General features: G+C 40.3%; 1 protein-coding gene across 1 annotated transcript in view; it reads left to right on the top strand.

Moving 5' to 3' along the window:
• The window catches only part of GOLPH3 (golgi phosphoprotein 3), a 49,133-nt gene that overhangs the window by 9,851 nt on the left and 16,591 nt on the right, over window positions 1-22,691 (top strand). The window contains exon 2 of the mRNA XM_029060085.2: window positions 11,922-12,053. Within this exon, the coding sequence (XP_028915918.1) occupies window positions 11,922-12,053 (132 nt within the window). The remainder of the gene's footprint in view (window positions 1-11,921; window positions 12,054-22,691) is intronic.

Raw genomic sequence — 22,691 nt, 5'->3', positions numbered from 1 at the left:
TAAGGAGGAAAAAGCATAGTTGGGGGAAAATTACGTTTAGATGAAGGGGCAAAGGGGTTCAGTGGTTGATGGACTGAAACTTTTCAGTGGAATGGGGACTAGAGGAAGGAGGAGGTGGGGCAGCAAAGAGGCAACAGGAGGCCTGAAGCAAGTGGTAGGGGCTGTTGGCCAGAGCGTTGGTGAGGGTAGGGCAGTATCTTTGTAGTTTTGTCTGGGCAGTTATTGAATAATTTAGAAAATTAGTTCCATGGAAGGTTTAGATTTCTGTGAAGAGATCTGAGTTCCACAAACAGAAGAGGGAGTAGTAAATGAGAAAGTTAATTGTCGACAGGAAACATGTCCACCGACTCTGTTACATCGCCCTCTCCCAACTGCTTAATACAGTGCCCTGCGCACAATAAGCACTCAATACCAAGTTATTCCAAGCACTTATCCAATCACGTCTTAACTACTCATTTTGGATAGGGAACGTGTCTACCAGCTCTTATTTTGTACTCTCCCAAGTACTTAGTTCTCTGTACACAGTAAGTGCTCAGTAAATACGATATATTGAATCAGTATGATTGATTAGGGGTTGAAGGACTAAATCTAGTGGAGGTCAAGATGGTTAGGGAGTTGAGAATACTGGTAAGGAGGGGATGAAATAGGTGGACCCGTGGGCCAAAGAAAGAAGGCAGTGTATTAAAAGGATTGAAAGAGTAGAGGTCTTAGAGCAGATTGTAAAGGGAGAGTGAGTGGTGACAAATCAGTATACTTTGAGAGTTTAGATAGGGAGACAGAGAGAACTACAGGTTGGACACAGTGTTGGGCTCACAGGCTTAGTAGGTGGGAGTAGGATTGAACCCCCATTTTACTGCTGAGGAAACCTAGATACAAAGAAGTCATGATTTGCCAAAGGTCACACAGCAGACAAGTGGTGGAGCTGGGATTAGAACCCTGGCCTTCTGTCTTGCAGGTCCTGTTCCTTTCACTAGGTCATGATCCATTAGATTGTAACTTTCTTGAGAGCAGGGATTGTGCCTTCTAAGTCTGTTTTACCCTCCCAAGTGTTCAGTAGAATGCTCACTACATGCTGTGGACTGATGCTTTTGAGGGTGATGAGGTTGGCACACAGTTTTTGGTTTTTAATTTCGTTTTAGCTTGTCTGAACAGAGACGTGTCCTTAGAGGTCCTCTGAAGATTTGCCCTGAAACACGATCCCCGATACTTAATCACTTTCTCAACTACTTACTCCCTTTTTCTCTTTCTTCTTCCCTATAAACTATTTCAGCATTTTTCTAGCAACCTGCTAGAACTTGAGCTCCTCAAGGGCAGGGACCATATCTACTAATACTCCCAAATGATTTGAATAAGGTTCAATAAAAACTATTGGGTTGTTTTTTTTTATATGGAGGAGAAAATCAATTCTGCCAACATGTTCAGAAAAGCCCTGGGATAGATAGGTCATCAGGTTGGACACAGTCCCTGTCCCACGTGGGGCTCACAATCTTAGTCCCCATTTTAAAGATGAGGAAACTGAAAAGTGAAGTTACTTGCCCAGAGTCACATAGCAGGCAAGAAGCTGAGCTGGAATTAGAATCCAGCTCCTTCTGACTCCCAGGTCACGTGGTTTCTCCTTGTATATATCATTCTGTATACTATACTATTTGAGTATTTTTCTCTTTCTAAATTATTTTGGCTCTCTCTCCTGGCAGATTGGCAGGGATTGTGTTCCCTTCTGTTATACCTTCCCAAGTGCCTAATAGAGTACTCTGCAGTAAGGAGACACTCAAATGCTATTGATTGACAAACATTTTCAAACTTAATAACTAGACTTATTAAAACAGATACAATGCATTCATTCAGTTGTATTTACTGAGCACTTACTGTGTGCAAAGCACTGGATTAAGTTCTAGGGTGAGTAAAGTGCAACAAGAAACAGACACATTCCCTGGCCACAGCGAGTTCTTGAATTAAGTTTAACATGGAGTGTTCACTCAACTAGGCATTTAGAAAGTATAGAATAAGGAAGAAGCTGTTTTGCCTAGGGAAAAGAGCATGGATTGGGGGAATCTCAGGACCTGGGTTCTAATCCCAGCTCTGCCACTTGTCTGCTGTGTGACTTTGGGCAAGTCACTTAACTTCTCTGTGCCTCAGTTATCTCCTCTATAAAATGGCAATTAAGACTGTGAGCCTTATGTGGGACAGGGACTGTGTCCAATCTGATTATCTTGTATTTATCTTAGTGCTTAGTACAGTGCGTGACACATAGAAAGCTTTTAACATATACCATTAAAAAAGTTATGTGTTCCCTGCCCAGGAGAAGTTTATACTCTAATAGGAGATGGCATAAAAATATTTACAATTTGAGTGTCCAAATACATAAATTGTTTTCACATAATTGTCTGAAACCACTTCATAGTATTGAACAAAATCTGTTGGTGACAAATCCCAGCTATTACCTCTAATTCAGAGTAACCCCAAGATTTTTGAAGTGGTTGATTTTGTTTTAATTTGCAACAGCAATAGAGCTCTCAGGCTAAAGCAACAAAGGCGAATCCTTAAAAAAAAAAAAGCAGGCTTAACTTGTTTTTATACTTGACAGTTTGCAAATGGCAATTTGAAAGGCCAAATATTGACACACGTTTTAGATAATAAATACACATCTCAGTAGCCATCAGGTGAACAGGAAAGAGCCTTAAAAGCTCTCCGAGCCCGGAACAATTTGTGTTGATGACAACAGTCTCTCTCTAATACAATCTTTGATTCTTTTTCCACATTATCTTTACCAGCGGGGGTAGCTGCTGTGCCCTCTTCTCCCCTCTCACTCCCTTTGTCACTGTCATATCGTTAACAATTTTCACTGAAGTCAGAGTCCCCTTACGTTCATACCAGCACCATATTGACATTGCAAACACCTATCTCTTGTCTAATCTTTGCTTTTCCTTTGTTAGCGCTCCCCCCCCACCCCCCAATTCAAAGGTGTGGAAATTCTACCCATTTTGTTTTCTCTGTGGGTGGAGGTGATTTTGAGTGCTCTCCAGAAGGTCTTGCTCCAAATTTGAGAGCCACGCCTCTCTGATTGCAGCTAATTTGAATATTAAATCGAGTTTTATAATAAGCTTTTAGGTCTGTGTTTTTATTTTACTGTATCTAATTATGATAGAAATATTCTTTTTGATGTTTTATCCATTAGACTACTAAAGGAATGTAAATTAAGTGTATAAAACCTATGGATTTAATGTTTTAAGTGGAGAAGAATCCCCAACTACTCTGAAGGAATGTTAAGAGTTGTTCATTTTTAATTTTCTCCCTGTTCTCCATCCTACTTAATAATAATAATAATAATAATAATGGACTTTAAGTGTTTACTATGTGCCAAGCACAGAACTAAGCACCAGGGTAGGTGCAGGATATTCAGGTTGTACACAATCCTTGTCCCACGGTCTAAATAGAGGGAATAGGGTTTAATCCCCATTTTACAGATGAGGAAGCTGAGACAAAGAGAAGTTAAGTGACTTCCCCAAGGTCACACAGCAGACAAGTGGCAAAACTGAAACTAGAGCTTAGGTCTTGATGCTCAGGCCCTTGCTCTTACTAGAAGCAGCGTGGCGCAGTGGAAAGAGCACGGGCTTTGGAGTCAGGGCTCATGAGTTCGAATCCCAGCTCTGCCACTTGTCAGCTGTGTGACTGTGGGCAAGTCACTTAACTTCTCTGTGCCTCAGTTCCCTCATCTGTAAAATGGGGATTAAGACTGTGAGCCCCACGTGGGACAACCTGATTCCCCTGTGTCTACCCCAGCGCTTAGAACAGTGCTCTGCACATAGTAAGCGCTTAACAAATACCAACATTATTATTATTACTAGGCCACGCTGAGACTTTGAGCTCCATATCATGGGACCTGTAGATCTTGTATGTGCCACAGTGCTGGGCACATAGCATTTAACAAAAAACACAATTTATATTATTATTATTTAATCAACTATATTGATTGAGCACTGTTTGGGCACACTCTTTATAAAGACTCATTATCTTGTATTGTTATCTTGTATTATCTTGTATCTTGCATCTACTCAACAGTCACTATAGTGATTGAATTTACAGTAAGTCTTTAGTTGTTATTATCATTATGAATAAGTGTTACAATCAATTGTATTTGAGCGCTTACAGTTTGCAGAGCTCTATACTGAGCACTTGGGAGAGTACAGTATAAAAGACACATTCACTGCCCACAAGGAGCTTACAAGCAATACACCAAAGTTTTAAGTTTAATAGGTTGTCACAGTAGTTTACTAGTTACACATGGTGATGTTATTAGGATAGGATGTGACTCTAACAAAGTCTGAGGACATTATGTAAGGAAACTACAAATTGTACTCTACAACTGTGTATTTGTTTGTTGGATTACTTAAAAAAATTCATCTGTGAGTAAACTGCCACAATACCATTATAAGAGTTATGTCATTTTTTAAATTTCCACCCTTGAATTTGAATAGTATAATAGGACTAAGTATTTGGCATGTAGATTTTCGTTTAGTAATTATAATGCATTTGTAGTGATATTCATTATTCTAGTTTTTTCTGGTTAAGAAAGCATTATTAGAGACCTTTATACTTAGAAACATTGGACTCATCAAGTGAGTACTGATTGGAACTGGTCCATGAGTTGCATTTTGTCATCTTTATTAATTAAAAATCTATGGTAATATATTGGTGGTGTAAACTGAGTATCTAAGGGAGTCCTGACATACATAGATTAAAAGTAGCTTTATTAAGTTGGATTAGATCAAGATACTATTTTTTCCTCATATAAAGGTGCTGTCAAACTCCATTCTTTGGAGATAAAATGATCCTTATTCAGTTAAAAAAAATGGCATTCATCATAACATTGAAAGTATTCTCATACCTTTTATAGCTCTTTTGCAGAGAATATTAGAGAATTTTGGGGAACAGGTCTAAGTAATAAAAGTAGCAACAAAATATCTGCTGTCTATCATTTAAGGCTTAGGGTAGTTCTAATTTCATCAAAATCAATAATATCAAATAGCAATACCTGAAGTCCTTTAAGACCCCCAAACTGTTCTTTTCAGGAAATTGCTAGGTGCTTTTGTGTGTGTGTGTGTGTGTGTGTGCGCGCTTATTCCTGCATTGCCAACAAAAATGACTCCCATGCTGTGCTGCAGTGATGAGACAGGAATTTGTTATGGAGTGTGCTGTTCTCCCAGGAGGAACCCTAAGACATGGTACAGCTACTGCTTCACTTACAAGACTGGACTGTGGCCCCACAGGTCCAGTTCCAGAGAGCTCGTGCTTCTCTTCTAGCCTTCTGATTATGCCCTTGCTCCCGGTGCAGGCAAAGAAATGGGCATCTGAGGTACACAGCACATGGTTCTGGAATGACTCCTCCAAACCGACAGTGGCTGTGTAGACCTGGTAGTGGGCAGGCAGAGATTGGTGGACCTCTTCCTGGCCTAGATTTTTAAATCCAGGGTAGCCAAACTGCTGCTTGTGAGCCACACTTGCTGGGAGGCTTGCCATGAAAAGTGAGAGAACCATATGCTTTATTATTTTGCTGTCGCAGGAGTGGGTTCAGCATGCTGCTGCTCAAGCCCTTTGGGCCACAGTGGAGGGGACAGTAACCCTGCATCCATGGGTCCAGGACGGGCAGGGGTGTGGATCTCAGCTCCAGCCTATCCCTCGGCTTTCTTTTGCTTACCTCCACCGCTTACCATTCTGGTTAAAGGAGCTATTTAGCTCTGTGGCTCTCTGCCATGTTATGTATTTGGATGGCTTCTCTCTCTTCAAAGCTTGATCATGGTATTTTAAATTCCTTAACCCCCTCTAGCTGTAGCGGTTTCTCCAAACTCAGCTTAATTCAGGCAGATGTCAAAAACAGGATTAGGTAAAGTTTATAATTATCTGGGGAGTTTATAGAATGGATTTGACTTTTTTTCTACGTAGCTATTACCCTTCCTCAAACTGCCTAAAACTGCCCTTTCTCTGGGTAAACGAGTTTAACTGATACGTAACCATTGGCCCCTGCCCCTGAATAAGGTGCTTGCTCTTGCTACATTTAGTTCCTCCAAACGATGGGAAATTTTAAGAAAATGATTGCCACCTTTCTCTACTATATCTTTCTCCAGACTAGGATGAAGTTAGGGAGTTATTATTGGCCTAAATGCATGAGCGAGTGCAAGGACTCTCTGAATAAGTTTGCAAAATGCAAAATAAATCTGAGTATTGATTTATAGACAAAATAGTTTTAGGAATCAGAGAGACTTGAAACTGTTAAATAAATTTGTATGGGATAGAATTGTCTGGATCACTTTGTAGAATGCAATGGTTTTTCTTATGAGTTTTTACTGATCATGGCCCTCATTGGCCTGAATTTTTAGAACTGTGAAATGACATGTTAATTTCATTGGTCAGGTTGCCTGCCTATCCCGTACCCCAGAAAATCCATATAACAAGTAAAGGGGTGCCATAGACTTAAGCTAGAAAACTGTCTCAAAATAAGAAAATAAGCATATAAAAAAGCACCCTGAAGGGAAAAGCAGAGGGTGGATGTGTCAGTTCTCAATTTGGATGTGTGTTTTATGGAAATTTAGTAAATCCAAATGCATGTTGGAAAACAAAAGTATATAGTATCACCATGGAAGAGGCCTCAAGAGGACATCTAGGCCCACTTGATTTTGAGCTTCTCTCTAGATGTAAACTTTTTATGGATAATAATGTTGGTATTTGTTAAGCGCTTACTATGTGCAGACCACTGTTCTAAGCACTGGGGTAGATACAGGGTAATCAGATTGGCCCACATGAGGCTCACAGTCTTCATCCCCATTTTACAGATGAGGTAACTGAGGCACAGAGAAGTTAGGTGACTTGCCCACAGTCACACAGCTGACAAGTGGCAGAGCCGGAATTCGAACCCATGACCTCTGACTCCCAAGCCCGGGCTCTTGCCACTGAGCCATGCTGCTTCCCCTAATGGGGATTGTCTGACACCTCTATTGTATTGTACTCTCCCAAGTGCCTAATATGATGCTCTGCACACAGTAAGTGCTCAATGACTACCATTTACTGATTGAATTAGTCCAGCCTCCTTTGGGCCTACAGGGATTCTTAGGTAAGATTCATCCAGTTGTATTTATTGATCTGGTACGTTCATCATCCTAAATTCGTAATTTGATGTCTGTCAAGGAAAGGCATTAAGAAGCAATTATCTAGTAGGTTCTTTTGTATCTTATCAAGTGAACTTTACTGAGTCACATAACACAATAAATAAAAAAATGACCAGGCATTTTTCTGTGTTTTTGTTGCTCCAATCTAGTTGATTTCTCTGAAAGTCTTCTATTTAAACCCCAGAGTTTTCTGAGGTGAAATTAGCTTATATAGTAAATAGACCCAAATTGGTCAAATGATATCATTCTGTGTGTGTTATTGCTCCAACCTAGATAATTTCTCTGAAAGTCTTCTATTCAAATCATAGAGTTTTCTGAGGTGAAATTAGCTCATATAGGTCAAATGATACCAGGAGACAGAAGTGATCTTGTTCAGTTGTCTGATGAGAACTTGGTCCCAGTTAGTTTGGATAATCAACATAGTTTTTATGAAACAGTTCATTCATTGATTGTTAGGGGAAAAACTAGCAACACAGATTTTGAGAATTGGAAAAATAAACTTTCTGAAAAATAATAGAATTTATGTGGCATCATTTGAATCTTTTTGAAACTAAGTATAGGGTGGAATTTAAATAGGGGAGATGAGACAGTAAGACATAGTTGCTGAAAGTAAATAACCTAACATGCAAAGTAATTTAAACTGAAAGGAGTTTCATCTGATTTAAAACACATTCAAATCCCATAATATTGTAGGCTTTTTAAGGATAGGATAGGGAAAGATAAATAAGAGGAAGGAAATTAAAATGTAAAATGTTCCTTTCATCTAGGGCTTCAGGATATTGTTGCATAAGTTTTCCAGAGTGGGAAAAAAAATGAGAATTTGTATAGCAGGAATGAAAAATTCTTAGAATGACAGGAAAAATCCTGACTGAAAGTTTTATTCAAATAATTCTTCTGAAGAGCAATGTGGAATTTCCCTATTTTTTTTAATTTATTTTTTATTGCCATTTCCTCTGTGGCCACTGTTCTTGGGGTTGCCATTTATCAGTGCTTTAAGGCAAAAGTTTGGGTGATGGAAAGGCTCTCCGGCTGGACAGTTGGGTTTTCAAAATACAGGTGGCTAATGACTGCTCTGTAATGAGTCATTACAGAGGTGAATTTCTTTGCAATTCCACCCTCCTCCAGGAAAAAAAAAGTCATTTGAAATTAGCTCGGCCCCATCTATTTTGGCTATTGGAATTAATCTGGATTACTTATAAATGAAATGGTTCTTCCAGCACAGACATCAGAAACCTTCAACAAATTTCCCAGATGCTGATATATTTGGCAATTGAACCTGGGCATAGATGCAGAGTACTTGGCAGATACTAAGTGCTTAACAAATACATTATATTATTATTACCCGTTCTTTAAAACTGCACATAGCTCTTTGTTGTTTTTTTCTTTCGGGAGCCTGTCAACCCCCCTTTCTACCTCCGTTAGGCAAGAGTACTGTGGGAAGTACCAGAAATGCCATAGAACTTCAATCCTTGCTGATGACAACTCTGAATTGTGTCCAGAAGCTGCTGTTCCAGCGCTGGCACGTGTACCACCCATTTTCCCTAGGGATTCTCATAAAATAGAATAGAACCAAAATAATTGAGTATACAATTTTTGTAATGTTTTCAGCCATTACCGATTCTCCTGATAATAAATCTAAACTGATAAATGATATACAGTACTGAAAAGCTCATCGGGAGTGCTTCTTTGAGGAATGTGGTATTTGCCCTGATAATTAGACTAGGATTACTATACCATTTAATAGTTTTGAGTAGTCTTGATATATGAAGCAAACCCTTAAATTTCACCTACCACGTAACTGTTGGGAAAGTAGCTGCTGCCTTTCCTTCATGCCTTTTTTTCAGAGGGGTGGGCAGTCTTTTTGGTGATGGTGGGTAGGTTGAGGGGGACCATTTCAGCCGCTGGGCAAATCATGGAGTCATAGGGGCATGGGAGGTTCAGAGCATCATGATTAGTACAGTGCTTTGCACACAGAAAGTGCTCAATAAATGTGATCAAATGATTGCAGCTTCCACCTGCCTTTCACCCTTGTAAAGACAGTTCTTCTCCTTGTGGACAGAGGGCATGTCTACCAACTCTGTTATAATGTACTCTCCCTAGCATTCAGTGCAAGGCTCAGCATACCGTAGAAGCTCAAATACCACTGACTGATAGATTCTCCCTTCTTAGTGGGTGGAGAGGAACAGGGCTGCCTTGATCTTCAGGGACCACCCTCCTTGTCTCCACCAACCTTGGAGCCTAGATGGGTTCAAGCAGTATTGCAGTTTTTCTCTGACAGGAAAATCAAGGTTTACTCTTACAAAAGTTTACTTTTGAATATGTTTACTTGGTGAAGGAGGGGTTCACATGTAGGATAATTTTTTATTATTTAGGAAGGTTAAACAGCCGTTTTATACCTCACACTTCCCACAAAAATTAGGATATTGTTTTACCTTGTAATTTCAGTGTTGCTTGAAAGATAACTCTTTAGAACACTGAGATTTCCATGACAATTACAAAGACAATGTTATTCAGAAATACAGTAGTTTCTTTCCTCTGCCATGATAACTGTCTACATAGCTATTCCCCAGTACAGTCGTATCTTATATTTTTCTAGAATCTTGAAACTTACTGACTGCAACTTCTACCATCCTTAATTCTTAGAGACATCACTTTAACACCAATGTTCTCTCTAACTCAATAGTCTGTCTTCAACAGTGGCAAAAGGATGCCTGGAGGAATTGTGTGATAAGTACCCCCCATTGACATTCATCATCGTAGTGTTTAAGGGTATACCATCTACTATCCCTAACTCTAGTAATCCATTTAATAATAATCATGGTATTTTGTTATGCTGTACTAAGCACTGGCATAGTCCCAAGATAACACATATTTATATACATATATATATATAATGTGTGTGTGTATATATATATATATATATATTTAGATTCAGTCCCACATGGGCTTCACAGTCTCTAGGAAAGAGAACAGCTATTTGATCCCTATTTCAGATGAGGAAATAGGAAATATTTCCGCTGCCCGGCTCATCTTCCTGCAGAAACGATCTGGGCATGTCACTCCCCTTCTTAAACAACTCCAGTGGTTGCCTATCGACCTCCGCTCCAAACAAAAACTCCTCACTCTAGGCTTCAAGGCTCTCCATCACCTTGCCCCTTCCTACCTCTCCTCCCTTCTCTCTTTCTACTGCCCACCCCGCACGCTCCGCTCCTCTGCCGCCCACCTCCTCGCCGTCCCTTGGTCTCGCCTATCCCGCCGTCGACCCCTGGGTCACGTCCTCCCGCGGTCCTGGAACGCCCTCCCTCCTCACCTCCGCCAAACTGATTCTCTTTCCCTCTTCAAAACCTTACTTAAAAATCACCTCCTCCAAGAGGCCTTCCCAGACTGAGCTCCTCTTCCCCCTCTACTCCCTCTGCCATCCCCCCTTTACCTCTCCGCAGCTAAAGCCTCATTTTCCCCTTTTCCCTCTGCTCCTCCACCTCTCCCTTCCCATCCCCACAGCACTGTACTCGTCCGCTCAACTGTATATATTTTCGTTACCCTATTTATTTTGTTAATGAATTGTACATCGCCTTGATTCTATTTAGTTGCCATTGTTTTTACGAGATGTTCTTCCCCTTGACGCTGTTTAGTGCCATTGTTCTTGTCTGTCCGTCTCCCCCGATTAGACTGTAAGCCCGTCAAACGGCAGGGACTGTCTCTATCTGTTGCCGACTTGTTCATCCCAAGCGCTTAGTACAGTGCTCTGCACATAGTAAGCGCTCAATAAATACTATTGAATGAATGAATGAATGAATGAGGAAACAGAGGCACAGAGAAGTTAAGTAACTTGCCCAAGATCTCTCAACAGGCAGGTGGTGGAGCTGGGCTTAGAACCCAGAATCTGACTCCGAGACCTGTGCTCTTTCCACTAAGCCATGCTTCTTTCCCTCTTGCATTTAGACGTCCCATACATGAATTCATCCAAAAGTTTTTTAAATCTCACAGTATCTCAGCTTGCCCAACTTCTTCTGGTAATGAATTCTTTGTTCCCACAGCAAGTGGCAAAAAAGTTTGCTTTTTGTTTGTTTTGAGTTTTTGCCTTCAAGTGATAGTGGGTGCTTTTTCCTCCTGGAGTTGTAGGGATTTGGTAAACAATCTTTTTGGAGAAAAGCTACTCTAACCCTCTCTTTACAACTTTTCCAGCTGTGGTAAGGCAACTCAAGTAACAGTTTCCTTTTAGAAGGTGGTTTTCATTTCAAATTGTCTGCTGTTTCTGAACCCATGTCTGCTGCAGTTCAATTACTCATCCGTAAAAAATTGTGAAGTGATTATTTAATAGGAAAGGTAAAAGCAGTTCATGTGTCTTTTTCAGATGTACAAAATGGATACTTGGAGAGAATGATAGCTTTTGCAGTAGAGTTTTTACATTAATCACATTACTGAAGCAGATTCAGTAAAGCATCACTTTGGGTATTAAAATAACATTTTTAATATAGTATTCTCACATGGAGGCACTCAAGTTTTTGAGCAGTTACTTTTTTACTTCTGTAAGAAAGAGGAATTGGAAGAGCAGAAGGGAATGAAAATCCAGAGGAAAATATTAGGATTAGCATATATTCTGATAATTTTTTGTCAATTCAAAACAAAAATTTGCACGAATGAGGAGGATTTGAAAAGTGTAGCATATTTATATTGAAAGTGGCACATGCAGGAGAAGAATATCGATTAAGTTTGGGGTGAATTGAATATCTTTCGTTGTTGCTTTTCATATTTTGACAGGGTTACACATCATTTTGGAATGACTGCATATCCTCTGGATTACGTGGCTGTATGCTAATTGAGTTGGCTTTGAGAAGGCGTCTGCAGCTGGAGGCTTGTGGAATGAGACGCAAAAGTCTTTTAACAAGAAAGGTGAGAGGTAGCAAAAAATCATTTTTTAATGTAGAGGATAAAACTTGACAAAACCTTCTGAAATAAAGGAAGGTGACTTCTCCCCCTCATTTGACTCTTAAAACTAAATGGTAAGTACTCATGGTATATTTTGTTTGACTTTGCTCTTAGGTTTCCTAGGTCTTTCCCAGGCCTGATACATAATAATAATAGTTTTTTAACACCCAGATTTTGGAGAGTTTTAAAATCAATCAATCAGTGGTATGTATTGAACACTTTGTGAGGAGCACTGTACTGAGCTCTTGGGAGAGTACAACAGATGTGGTATGTTAATTCCCTGTCCACAAGGAGCTTACAGTCTAGAAGGGGAAACACATGAAACTAAATTAGGATGTGAACATAAGGATTTACGGGGCTGAGGGTTGGGTGAATAACAAGTGCCTAAAGGGTACAGATCAAGTACATAGTGCAGAAGGGAGAGCAAGTAGGGAAAAAGAGGATTTAGTTGGTGAAGGCCTCTTGGAGGAGATGTGATTCTAGTAAGGCTTTGAAGGTGGGGAGAATGGTGGTTAGTTCTATATGAATGGGGAAGGAGTTCATGGAGACGCCACACTCTTAGTTTATTCATTGCTGTATTTATTGAGCACTTAATGTGTGCAGAACACTGTCCTAAGCGCTTGGAAAGTACAATTCAGCAACAAGGAGACAGTCCCTACCCAGTAATGGGTGCTCAGTCTAGAAGCGGGGAGACAGACATCAAAACAAGTAAACGGACATCAATAGCATCAATATAAATAAATAGAATTTTAGCTATGTACAAATCATTAGTAAAATAGAATAATAAATGTGTACATATATTCACAAGCGCTGTGGGGTAGAGAGAGGGTTAAAACAGAGGGAGGGAGTAGGGGCTATGGGGAGGGGAGGAGGAAAAAGGGGAGACAGTCTGGGAAGGCCTCCTGGAGGAGGTGAGCTTTCATAGGGCTTTGAAGAGGGGAAGTGTGTTAGTTTGGCGGATGTGAGGAGGGAGAGCATTCCAGGCCTGAGGTAGGACGTGGGTCAGGGGTTAACGGCAGGACAGGTGAGAACGAGGCACAGTAAGTAGGTAAGCGGCACCAGAAGAGCGGAGTGTGCGGGCTGGGATGGAGAAGGAGAGAAGGAATGTGAAGTAGGAGGAGGCAAGATGATGAAGAGCTTTGAAGCCAGTAGTCAGTTTTTGCTTGATATGGAGGCTCATTCATTCATTCAGTCTTATTTATTGAGTGCTTATTATGTGCAGAGCATTGTACTAAGTGCTGGGGATGTACAATTCGGCAACAGATGGAGACAGTCCCTGCCCAATGAAGGGCTCAACCAGTGGAGATTTTTGAGGATTAATGAAAATGAAGATCTTTACAAACCATTATTTGAAAGAATCACAGTTTCATCTTGACCACAGCTTTATGGTTTTTTTATGTAATAATGGCATTTTTTAAGTGCTTACTATGTGCCGAGCACTGTTCTAAGCGCTGGGGTAGATACAAGGTCATCAAGTTGTCCCATGTGGGGCTCACAGTCTTCATCTCCATTTTACAGATGAGGGAACTGAGGCACAGAGAAGTTAGGTGACTTGCCCAAAGTCACACAGCAGACAAGTGGCAGAGTCAGGATTAGAACCCATGACCTCTGACTCCCAAGCTCTGGCTCGTTCCACTATGCCACGCTGCTTCTATTGTCCTGATTCTTAGCTTTTAAGAAAACATTGCTTCTAGGTTACAAGGCTTGCTAAGAAATGCAACTCCTGTTAGGTATTTGGATCTTAAGCCTTTTAGACTAATAAATCAGTTTTCAGATTGGTTAGCATTCAAGTATGCAAACTGTCCTTAAAAGTTGATAGATGATATCTTTTGTTTCTGTGAAAAGTTCAGGAGTGCTCTTGAAAGTAAGAAAGATGCCTAATACGTATGACAGTGTTTTGGGATTAGTGTTTTTTCTAATAGGCTGTGATTTTTTTATAAACGTTACCCTAATGAAAGCCACAAAATCTTTTGGGGCAGAAATTAAACAAATGTTATTTATATCATTCAGAACAAACCCAGTTCTCCTCTATTGCAAGGGCTCTGTTCTTGCGAAACCTCAATCTGAGGACACCAAGCGCTGTAACACTCACCCATTCCAATGCCATCACAAGTGGTTTCTTTGAGAATGTGGCAGGCCTATCTTAAGCAGTCACACAGTAACAGAAAAACATTTCTTAATTCCCCAATTGTGCGTAGGCAAAAAGTGTTTTATGGCAGAGTAGAATGTACAGATCTGATGAGCATGATGTTGTTAACTCAGTCAGTGGTACTTTTTGAGCACATACTCTTGTGCAGAGCACTTTTCCTAGCGGTTGAGAGATGCAGTAGAGTTAGTAAACACGGTCCCTGCCATCCAAGAATTTGCTGACTAGGGTGATAAAGAACTAAAATAAATTAGTGGGAAGTAACAGTTTAAAGATATATTTGTAAGTGCTACGCGGGGCTCAGGTGCCAAGAAGTGAGTACCCATGCCTAGGTGGTGTACAAGTGTTAGAGTGGAAAGCTGTGATTAGTCTTTGCCAAAACGTCGTGTTTTCTTCTCCTCCACCTACCTAGGAGTTATTTTCTCTCAACCCAAACTACTCCAGGTTCTCTCCCCAAGCTGTGCCCATCTCCTCCCTCCCCAGCCTTACTTCTTAATCGAAGGCTGGCTTCACAAAACAATCCATTTAAATCATTGGCTTATGGATGATGCCGTCCTTGTAATTAACCATGCTAGTTTTCCCTTGATGATGATAGATAATTACCAATTGGAAAGTGTGCAATACAATTTTTCTCTTACTGCAAAGTTGTTGTAACTTTACAAAATGAATATAATTCTTAGGAAAATGTGCTAATGAGAAGAGTGTCATGGCTCTACAGTATTGTTATGTTTTCCTTAAAATTTTCATAATCGTGTGCTAAAATGAAAATTGGCCAGTAATGGTAACTATAATTCAGATTTTATTTACTTGCCACATGATTCCTCCCCACGCATAAATCTTTCAAGATGCTTTTTCTTAAATTATTCAGTGAATTAGGTCACATGAACTTTCTTTTGAGTCATTCAAACAATGAATTTCTTTTTATTTTCACAGTAAAACCACCTTTTTCTCTGGGCAAAGTTCTACTGATTCAGTTCTAGGAATTTCAACTATGAACAGTCCAATCATTTTCACATTATTTCCCCGTGGTATAATAAGAGTTCATGATCTTCCCAAGAAATTATATGTAGCAAATTGGCACATAATGAAGGGTGAAATAGCAAAAGTCGTGGTTCAGAGTAAGTATTTTAAAGATACTTATTTTGTAGTTTTTGACGGAAATTCAATTTTAATTGAGAAAGTTTAACGATATTACCGTGGTAAAAATACTGTTCATTATTTCTACAGAAGGTTGGGAAGAAGTTTAGACTGTGAGCCCATTATTGGGCAGGGATTGTCACTATCTGTTGCTGAATCGTACCTTCCAAGTGCTTAGTACAGTGCTCTGCACATAGTAAGCACTCAATAAATATTATTTAATGAATGGAGAAGTAATATAACTCAGATTGTAGGCTATCAAATACACCCATATTAGAGATGTTATGAAACTTGACTTGCCCAGGTTCTCCTTTCTTTCCCCTCCTCCTTTCGCTTTCCCATTTCAGGGTCATACCTGGGGAGTTTCCAGTACTCTACCAGTCACAACTACGGGAGGGAGAGTAAAGCAGAGGCATAATCATTCCATTCCTAGCTAGTGAGTGGAAGGCAATCTGCTACAAGTCAAAACTCACCTGTGCTGGGCAGCAGCTGCATGGGAGAGAGTCGAGGGCAGAGACTCGTTTACTGTGCGGAAGGAGGCAGTGGTGAACCACTTTCGGATTTCTATCAAGAAAACTGTGGATACGCTACCAGAACGATTGCAGATGGAGAGTGGGGTGTTCTGGGAGAGGTGTGTCTATGACGTAACTATGGCTCGGATGCAACTCGGCAGCATAAGACAACAACCACCTCTCCCTTTCCCCAGCTAAGGCATTCATTCGTATTTATTGAATGCTTACTGTGTGCAGAGAACTGTCCTAAGCTTGGGAGAGTGCAATTGTTCTTTCCAAGCACTTAGTACGGTGCTCTGCACACAGTAAGCACTCAATTCATTGAATGAATGAATGAATGAATATAACAGTAAACATTCCCTGCCCACAACTAGCTTACTGTTTAGAGGGGGAGACTGACATTAAATAAATTATCCATAAGTGCTGTGGGGCTGAGAGGTGGGACAAATCAAGAGAGCATATCAGGGATATGGTGGGCACTAACTGGAGAAAGAGAAGGCAGAAAGAACCATTGACCTTGCTTTCAGCATGAGAGAGAAGCCTAAATGATCTGAAAAGCCGAGACAAATTCAAACCTTTCCTGCCCTTCTTAAACAAAAACTGGGCTAATGGGTGGGACTGGGTGAAGTTTCCTATTTAAACTTATTCTCTTTTCACCCATTGCTCCAATGTAGCCTTTTTGTCTTCTTTATTAAGCCACTTGCAAACAGCCGAGCTGTCCCCTTCCCTCGCTACAGTCACCACTCCTCTGGGATTGTCACAGTCAAGGAGACTGGGGCAGGAAACCTGGGAGGAAACCACTGCCAACTTCCTCCGCTGTGCTCAGGTCCACTGCTGTGAAGGTCTTGGAGAAGAAAAGGGAAGAGGCCATAGCCAGGAAAGGAGCTGAATGTGGTTGTATTAATAAACTATTAATAAAGTGGGGAGGGAAGCCTGGGGAGTCCTCCTCCTAGTCCCCCTTTTCTTCCACTGCGTGTCTTTGTTTTTTCTTTACATGGTCTGGCTGGGGCTTTCCCTGATGGCAGCCTTCCCAACCCCAGCGGACTGCCATAGTTACGGGGACCAGGATGAGAGAGGGAGTTGGAGGCTATCCCTTCCCAGACTTTTTTCCCTGCCTTGCCTCTGACACCTGTGGCAGGCCCATTGAGGAGAAAAAGGAAAGGAATTGGGTGACAAGGAAAGAAAGGTGTTGGAGAGGAGAAGTATGTGCCTTTCTGGATCGAGCATATGGGACCTTGTAAACAAGGAAAATGTTTGTGGTGAGAAGAAATGGGAAAGTTTAAAGAGGGCTGAGGTTACATACCTGATCAGTGGGTGGAGTCATCTGGGAGGGTCTATACCTTCATCTTACTTTTGAAGAAACGCTGTTGTATGAAATGTGTTCGTGCCCTAAAGGAAGCCGAAGCTGAAGTCACCGTGCTTACCCTCTGTCTAATACTCTGTCTTGCTGTATCCAGACCGAGTGTGTTGCCGGAAGACCCGTTCCTTAATTCTGTCGTCGTATTTTGTCCGACTTGGATTCTAGCAGAAATGAGTGTAATGGATAAGTGGAGGACACCACCACCTTATATATAACTTTGGCTTAGCTGATTTTTAATTTGGTTCTCCAAATTTCTAGACTTTTTTTTAACCACGTGAACTTGCACATATTTAGGTATGTGGGGTTATATAAGGGTGTATACAGTTAAAGTTTTGATATTTTGCTGCATTATTAGGAATAAAGTCCCTTCAGAGTCCTGTTAGTCTGGAGCAAAGACATCAGTGGAGGGAGGAGATATCAGAGGAAAGATTGTTTGAAAACAGCCTACTCTGCACAGTCCAAGACAGCCCTGGTAGGAAAGACCAACCCCCCAGGGGCATTACTAGCCTCCTTCCAACCATAAACATTATGAACTCCCTGCCTACTGGGAGAGGACCTTCCCTTCAAGGGTAATATCATAAATGCCAGTCCTCCTACTGTGAGCATCCACTAGGTTAAGACATTGGATAATTGTTCTCCAGATTGTTTCTGTCCTTGCTGACTGGAGTCAAGAGATTTTTATCCCTTCCAGGTAGGTGATCCCTGACTGGACTTTCATTCTCGTATGCTAACACTTTTAGAGTTTAGGAGTGTAATAGTAACCTTTGTTTACTAGGGCTTTTTCGTTGATAAGATTCTGCCAGATGTCAAAGATTTTACTGCTTTACCTCAGTCAGACATTTTAAGAGCATTTGCTTCAAAGAATCATGCAACTTTGAACATGGGCCTAGGAAAGATGATCTGCCTAATGCCAATTATAGATTTATTTTCCCCTAAAAGGCTTTAAACATACTTTCTAAAATTTTTATTGTCGGAACAAAATGAAATTTTGCATGTATATTTTCAAATGGGTATTACCGCCTTTATGAAAGATATTTCAGAAGATATCTGTAAAATTATCCATGTAGCCCACTAGGCTCAGCTACATAGATAAGAATTATTGTACTTTAATATGATTCCAAGAGTTTTAAAAAAAAAGCATTAAACTGAATGAAGGGGCCTTTGCTCCAGTCCTAAAAAGACATGTCCCCATCTGGATTTCTGTGTTTTTCCAGTTTGTCTCTGCACTTCTCACACATTCTTGCCCCTTCCCTTGCTACAGTCACTCCCCACCTAGGATTTTCTGGTTTTAACTCTATGGTAATAGATGACGGTGATTCCCTTTACTTTTTTCTTCTGCTCTATCCCTTATTATAAGGATGAAGGAGTGTGCTGATATTTCATTTTCAAGATCGATATGGTTCTGGATTTAATTTATAAAATAATCTCTGATTGTTAGACCTGATTAACAAATGTGGATCCTCTGTTAATGGGTAAAACTCTTATTTCAACCTTTTTGCTATTTAATGCAGTCATTTTGACAATATAGTATGTCTGCTACAGCATAAACTTTTGAACAGGGACAGGTAAGCTAGCATTCTACCAAGTTTATTATTAATTCTGCAGACTATTTGAACTTGCTTCTGTGAGTAGTTCAAGAATGCCCTCAAGGTTTACTTTTTTGGTTAGGCATCATTTTCTGTAACCTTGAACTTCCTGTTACGTACTCAAATATATATTCAATCTAGGCCAAAACTAGCCAACTTGACTTACAAGTCTTAATGTATTCTAGATTCTTTTCAAAATAATTCTTCAAGTGCTTCAAATATCCTTTTCTGACTGAATTGAAGTAATAAAGTCAGTAATTGCCTGGGGTATGGAGAGTTAGGGGGAGGAATTTGATTATTTAGTAATGTAACTCTAAGCTTATTCTAGTTATCATGAGATTTTCATCATCCCATTTTTTATTCTCTCATTTCCCACTTTCTAATAAAAATCCCAGAAATCATAACGTGCCATGTAAAATGTAATGGTACAAAAATCTGCACATTTTAATTTATAGTTCAGTTTTTTATACTTCTTTAGGAAACATTCTATTACTGTTTTCTGAGCAAAGGCTCAGTAGTAGTAAAAGTAGTTCATAGCTGACCTGGCATAGTCTGCATCTGAAGTGATCTTCTTAGGCCTCAAAATTTACTTTACTGTAGAATTTAGTGTAGCAGGGAAGTGGTATGATCTAGTGGATAGAGCACGGGCTTGGTACCAATCCCAGCTCTGCCACTTGTCTCCTATGTGACCTAGGGCAAGTTAATCATTTACCTTCTTTCTCTCTGCCTCAGTTACCTTTTCTGTAAAATGGGGATTAAGACTGTGATCCCCATGTGGAACATGAACTGTTTCCAACATGAGTAGCTTGTATCTACGCCATTGTTTAGTACAGTACCTGGCCCATAGTAAGCACTCAATGAGTACCATAAAAAAGTAAAAGGATTATTGCTTCTCTACTGAAGCCTTTTATTTCTATTTTAAAATACAGAGCTCACGGCTCATTAAGGTGTTCTTCAACTTGTAAGGATTTCATTTTATCACTTATGTATTTTAAAACTGCAGCTCTAATTTTTCACTTTATAATTCACTAATAAGACTGAAGCTGGCAGATTTAAAATTAGTAAGAATGTTATATCATTGTGAAGATTTTTCTTTAAATAATAGACTTTGGCCTATGTGATTGCAAGCTGAAATGAAATGCTGTAGTAAAGACAAAAAATATGCATTCTGTTAGTTCAATCTTAAAGCATATCTTCATTTTTTCCATCCCTAAGTTTGCAGTATTCCCTCGGTAATCCAGCAGTGAGGTGGAAAATTCAGTTTTTGCAAAGAACCATCAAAATAAGGAAATCACATTTGCTTAGAATTGAATAAAAGCTCTTTCGGGAAATTTTGAGATCCACTGAAATGTGTACACACAGTTCTCCTTATACCTTGAGGCTTTCTACTTACAAAATCCCACATTAAAGGAATTTCGCATACTGACCCTGCACCCATGCACAAGTTGTCTTTCCCATTGGAGCTGTATATTGTAACCAGACAAACTTGTGTTTTCGGATAAATGTTTTCTAATTCCCTAACAGTATTTCAGACAAAATTTGTAGTGAAAACATGCTTATGAGGCAGCTAAGTGTATGTGAGCAGATTTCATTTGGTTGGAAAAGTCAGGATATGTAACTACTGTTCTGCCAGGTATTAATTAGTTCAAGTACCCCAGTTTTGTTTTTTTTAATTGTAATCTTGTAGTTTTCTCAAATCTCTCATTTGAAAATTAATATACATGCATATTCATATTCAAATAGTTATTTAAGCACTAACACTGAATTCTTTAAGTAAAGACTTTTCCCCCAGTCATCGGAGCAACTGACTTTTTAGTATGAGATGGTAGGAGGGCAAAGAGTACCTATTTTTATTTTGAGGAAGGGAATGAACGGGTCGAAGGTCAAAAGTCATGTAACTTTTTGGCGCCTCAGTTCCCTCATCTGCAAAGTGGGGTTTCAACAGCTTGTTCTCTCTCTGCTTAGACTGTGAGCTCCATGTGGGACCTGATAATCTTGTATCTAACACAGTGCTAAGTACAGTGCTTGGCTCATAGTAAGAGTTTACCAAATTCCACAGTTGCACAGTCAACTTCATAGTCAGCACAGAGGGTAAGGTGAATTGGAGAAATTTAAAGCTTAATCTGGAAAGACCTCTTTGACGAGCTGTGGTTTTAGGAAGGGTTTGAAGGTGGAAAGAGTGGTGGGCTCTTGCTTGTGAAAGGGGAGTGAGTTCCAGGCTAGAGGGAGGATGTGGGTAAGGGGTTGGCAGTGGGATAGTCAAGATGGAGTTACAGAGAGTAGGTTGGCACTAGGAGTAGTATGTTCAGGTTGGGATATAGTAGGAGTTAGCCATGGTTAGGTAGGAAGGAGAAAACTGAGAACCTTAAAGCTCATAGTAAAGAGTTTCTGTGTGATGAAGAGGTAGATGGATAACCATTGGAGGTTTTGGAGGAGTGGAGAAATATGGGCTGAATGGCTTTTCAGAAAAATGAACTGGGAAGCAGAATGATGTATGGATTGGAGAGGGGAGAGATAAGGATATGGGGAGGTCAGCCTTCTGGTGTAATAGTTAAGGTGGGGTAGCATAAGTGTTTGATCTGCATACTGGCAGTTTAGATAGACAGGAAAGGGCGGATTCTAGAGATGTTGTGAAGTACAGGATTTCATAACAGGTTGGATGTGTGGACTGAATGAGATGAGGTTTTTTTAATAGTGTTTAAGTGCTTACTGTGTGTCAAGCATTGTTGTAAGCACTGGGGTAAATACAAGTTAATCAGGCCCCACAAAGGGCTCACAGTGTACGTAGGAGGGAGAACAGGTTGAGAAGCAGCATGGCCAAGTGGAAAGAGCATAGGCCTGGAAGTCAGAAGACATAGGTTCTAATCCCAGGTCTGCCATTTATCAGCTCTGTGACCATAGGCAAGTTACTTAACTGCTGTGCCTCATTACCTAGTCTGTAAAATGGAGATTAAGTCCTCTTCCCTCTGACATAAACTGTGAGTCTTATGTGGGACAAGGACTATATCCAATATGATTTCCTTATATTTACCCCAGCGCTTAGAACAGTGGTTGACACCTAGTAAGTGCTACACAAATACCATAAAAAAGTTTTGAATCCCCATTTTACAGTTGAGGAAATGGCACAGAGTAGTTAAGTGACTTGCCCAAGGTCACACAGCAAGCAAATGGCAGAGCCGTGATTAGACCCGAGAGTTAAGGTTATGCAGAATCACCCAGTTTCTCTACATTCTTGGAAAAACTGTAGTTGTAGTATCGCCCGAGTTTGATGCCGTGGTGCTCTGTGTCCAGATGGGTTTGCATATTCCTCAACAGCGATCTAGCGAAAACACAAAGTAAAAAAAAAGTGTATTTATGGCAGAACTGCATCTGTCTTAAATTATTGATATAACCATTTGGATTTCGTCAGTCGTTCAGTTAGTCGTATTTATTGAGCACTGACTGTGTGCAGAGCACTGTACGAAGTAGTTGGGAGAGTATAATACAACAGTATGACAGACACATTCCCTGCCCACAGCGAGCTTACAATCTCGGGGGTGCGGGGGGTGTCTTTGGGTTTCTCGCATTGCGTCCTCCGCCCCCACCAAAAAAAAAACCAAAACCCAGCCCATCAAAAAACAAACTTTTGTGTTCGCTCCCCCTCAATCTTGCAGCTTTAGGTTGGGGCCTTTAAGTCCTATTCAGAAATCTGCCAGAGGTCAGAAACTTGTATCCTGCCAAAGTAGCACAGGCCTTCAGCTGTCAAGTTCACCCCCAGAGCTGAATTCTATGTAACAAGCAGATGAGTGTCAACTTAAGCTCTAAAGGTTGATTGTCTTTCTTAAGTACGTGAAGCTGGTTTTTCCCCATTGGGCACAGATA

Source organism: Ornithorhynchus anatinus, chromosome 3, assembly GCF_004115215.2.
Source record: "Ornithorhynchus anatinus isolate Pmale09 chromosome 3, mOrnAna1.pri.v4, whole genome shotgun sequence".
In the NCBI taxonomy this organism is placed as follows: domain Eukaryota; kingdom Metazoa; phylum Chordata; class Mammalia; order Monotremata; family Ornithorhynchidae; genus Ornithorhynchus; species Ornithorhynchus anatinus.
The sequence above is the reverse complement of the archived record's forward strand: the minus strand, read 5'-3'. Positions and strand labels throughout refer to the sequence as shown.